At 36.3% G+C, this 3,623-nt stretch overlaps 1 protein-coding gene and 1 long non-coding RNA gene across 3 annotated transcripts in view; one reads left to right on the top strand and one right to left on the bottom strand.

Moving 5' to 3' along the window:
- The window catches only part of LOC119584972 (ecdysone receptor-like), a gene marked incomplete at its 5' end in the record, with an annotated part of 11,604 nt that extends 7,981 nt beyond the window's left edge, over window positions 1-3,623 (top strand). Inside the window, 3 exon segments of one of the 2 annotated variants that reach the window (XM_037933569.1) lie at window positions 315-461; window positions 2,313-2,535; window positions 2,876-3,623. In XM_037933569.1, coding sequence (XP_037789497.1) covers window positions 315-461; window positions 2,313-2,535; window positions 2,876-3,129 — 624 coding nt within the window. 2 annotated transcript variants of the gene reach the window in all.
- LOC119584973 overlaps window positions 1-3,623 on the bottom strand; it is a 10,049-nt gene continuing 6,426 nt past the window's right edge. Inside the window, exon 2 of the long non-coding RNA XR_005229859.1 lies at window positions 1-1,133. This is a non-coding gene — a long non-coding RNA (uncharacterized LOC119584973). The remainder of the gene's footprint in view (window positions 1,134-3,623) is intronic.

The raw sequence follows: 3,623 nt of genomic DNA on the forward strand, positions 1-3,623 counted from the left end.
AATGCAAATAGGTTGAATGCAAACTCAAAGAAGACAAAGGAGCTATTGCATATTTTATATTAGTTAACTTGAGTGGGTAGTCCAGTAAGCTATATACTTTCTTTTAGTTTATTTCATCTCATAAATTCACTTAGCACCTATTACTCTCTGAAAGATATATTTCATTATATATACAGGGCTCTGACTAACAAGACATGTACATATACCACTGCCTTATATTCATGAATTGAACACTAAGATTGTTGTGTTCCCTTGTTTCTTGTGAATCATTTGGGTCATTTCCTTGCCATATGGCTTCTGTTTCCTTTCTTCAGTTTTGCTTCGAGGGTGAGGCAAGTGACATGAAATTCAAGGAAATTACCGAGATGACGCTCCTCACAGTTCAGCTCATAGTAGAATTCTCCAAGCAACTGCCAGGCTTCTCTACTCTTCAGCAAGAAGATAAGATTTCACTGCTCAAGGTGTATCGAAGAGCAAATTTAGTATGGGGGAAACTAATTTTTGTTTTTTTTTTCTTATGGCCTTTGGGAGACTGCTGGGTTTACAAAACCTAAACAGTGTAGAAGAAACCTATTAAGTTGAGATAGGTTGTGTTGGTAAATCTGATGACTGAAAGAAACCCAGGAGTCTTCCTTTCAGAGATCCTTGGAGCCTCCCGGACAACAGAGACCCAATTGGAGAAAGTCATTCACAGTTTGATGATTATGTCTGTGGCAACGAAGTGCATTCGAGACTAATTTAAGAGTAACTCTTATTTTAGAGATGCAGAAACCTGTGACGTGATGATGTTTCCATCCACGTGTCATTATTTTTTTCCACCAGTTTGCTCAGTTAAAGTTCATACTCATTGCAAATAATCCAGGGACGATAATCAGCGCTGGTAATGATTTTCTCCATGTCTGCCACCATCAGTTTTAAGGAAACATAGAAGCAGCTCTTGTAAGTAAGTGGTTCCTTTGGCTCCTTCTAGGAAATTGGAATATCTGACGGCGACTCTGAAGATCCCAAGTTCGAACACATCACTAAGATGACCATCTTGACAGTAGAACTGATCATAGAGTTCTCCAAGCGCCTGACTGGGTTTGGTGACCTTCTCAGGGAGGACCAGATTACACTCCTCAAGGTAGATAATTCTGTAGAAAAGGGTTAAAGGGGGAGGTAAGCATAGGATATAAAACAAGGATAAGGATTTAGAATTTTTTTGCATATCATGCAGACTGTATTTGAAAACACTCTGATAATCAGTTGCAGTTGCTGTAGATCCACTAGGTAAGTAAAAGTTTAACATCGTTTCTTTGAGGAAGAGATACTGGGAGGCTTACAGAGTGCATTCAATATTATTTATAGGTAAATTTAGTGTATCAATTGAAAATATATATAAATTTGGTTTTAAAAGATTGTAATTTTTTTTGTGTGTGTAAAATAAGGAACAAATTGTGAAATAGATGGGGTCTGTTTTAATCAGTAGATATCACAGTGAATAAATATTTTGAAAGGAATGACAAGTATGACTAACGTAATGTGGACAAATTATCATATTCTGTTTATTTAGTTTTGCAAAAGGGTCAAATTATGACCTTTACAGTTTTATGAATTAATGAACATTGTGCCTGTGTTCTATTTGATGCTACCATGTCTGAAAGGATATTGAGTTGCAAGCATTTACATGCATCCCTAAATTTATGCAGAGTTACCCAAACATATCTTAATAGCAATATTGGCCTCTCTTTGCAAGCCTTCCATATGCATGTTTAGATGTAATGTACTTTTAAGGAATCTCTGTTCATAATGCTGAAAGATAGAGTAAGTTCTGTGATTTTTTTTAAATCAGTGACAAAATACACAGGACTGAAGATTAAGGTATAGTACTGCACTGGTTGTTTTATGTAATGTGCTAAATTTGCTAGCTAAATTTGAATTACAAGTTATATTTAGTACAGTTTCTTATTGATCAAAGATTTTTATGAATCTAAGCATTTAGGATTTTTAATTAAAGAAACCAGTAAGAAAAAATGAATAACTTAGATGATATTTTGCATCTTTCAGTAAATGTATTAGTAGTTCCATACTGTATGACTTTATTTTATCACTTCAGAATTTTTCTTCTTTATATTTTATTCATGAAACATAAGATTTATTTCACATAATCACATTTACATTTATAAGTTGTATCATATTCCTGAAGGATTAATTTTGGATTAGTTAAGTTTATGAATATATTTCCTTTGTATTTATGTTACTTATTCCCTAGTTACCAATTTGATGTAGAATAATAGTTAATGCATAACACTAACTTTTCATTTTCATTACAGGCATGTTCATCAGAAGTTATGATGCTTCGAGCTGCACGTCGTTATGACGCAAAGACCAATTCTATCGTGTTTGGAAACAGCTACCCATACACAGAATCTGAGTATGAAACGGCAGGCTTGGGATTCTCAGCTCCTATGCTCTTTCGCTTCTGTCGTAATATGTGTCGAATGAAAGTGGATAATGCTGAGTATGCCCTGCTAGCAGCTATGTCCATCTTCTCAGGTAGATATATAATTATGCTCATTAGACTTAGATCATTAAGTTGCTTATCTTGCAAAAAGAAGTTATAACCAAGTCATAACTTTTTGTGGAGTTAAAAACTGGTTTCTCATTCTAAAGCCTTTTTACATCAAGTATATTTCTAATATATCTTGAAATTTAATCATGTTAATTCACTTATTATAGTTAATGATTAAAGTGAGTGAGACATTACCACATCTGATGGGTAAAAACAATCCTTTTCAATGTGCTGCTACATTTTTTGTCGTCAGCAGATTACATATGGAAGATGGCATTTTATGGGTTCATTAATCCTAATTTTGTGTTCTACGTCTTCTTTCAGCAGACCGACCATTCCTCCGTGAGGCTTACAAGGTGCAAAAGCTTCAAGAAATATACCTGAATGCACTGATTGCGTATGTGGCAAACAAACGTGCTGTGAACTCATACTCAATAATGATAGGAAAGTTGTTAAATGTTCTTACAGAACTACGAACCCTAGGAAATCTGAACTCAGAGATGTGCTACCGTATTCAATTAACAGACAAGAGGCTTCCAGACCTCTTGAATGAGATATGGGACGTCACACCTAAATAAACAATGGGGTATCCAATGTAACAGCCCTATTCAAGCTGTGCCACCACCACTTCCCAGGTGCCATGTTCTGGAGGTGGCCTCTGCAGCTGCGAGAGGAAGGTTGTGAGCCACCTAGGGGTGGTGGGTGGTCCCTACACTATGTACCTGCAGGCTGTGAGTGAGAGACTGATAATGCTGTGGTAAAGGCTTCACACTGATGCCCACGGCCCACTTTCAGCCACCTGACCTGTTTTTTGAGTTAGGCCGCCGTTTTGACAGTGCCGTGCAGTCCGCCACCAGTGCAATGTTGATTATATGATAATGTGCCCAGTGAGTCTAAGGGGTACCATGACAACAGTATAGCCTTTCTTATTGTCACCCATGTTAAAGAGCCACTATGTGATATAGTGCGAATTTTTCACTACACTGTAAAAACATTTTGTGTATGGTTCAGCATGAATAAATGATGAACAGGTGGATTTTAGGTAATTGTATTCATATGTTTATATATGAAG

This window comes from Penaeus monodon, chromosome 19, assembly GCF_015228065.2.
Source record: "Penaeus monodon isolate SGIC_2016 chromosome 19, NSTDA_Pmon_1, whole genome shotgun sequence".
NCBI lineage: Eukaryota > Metazoa > Arthropoda > Malacostraca > Decapoda > Penaeidae > Penaeus > Penaeus monodon.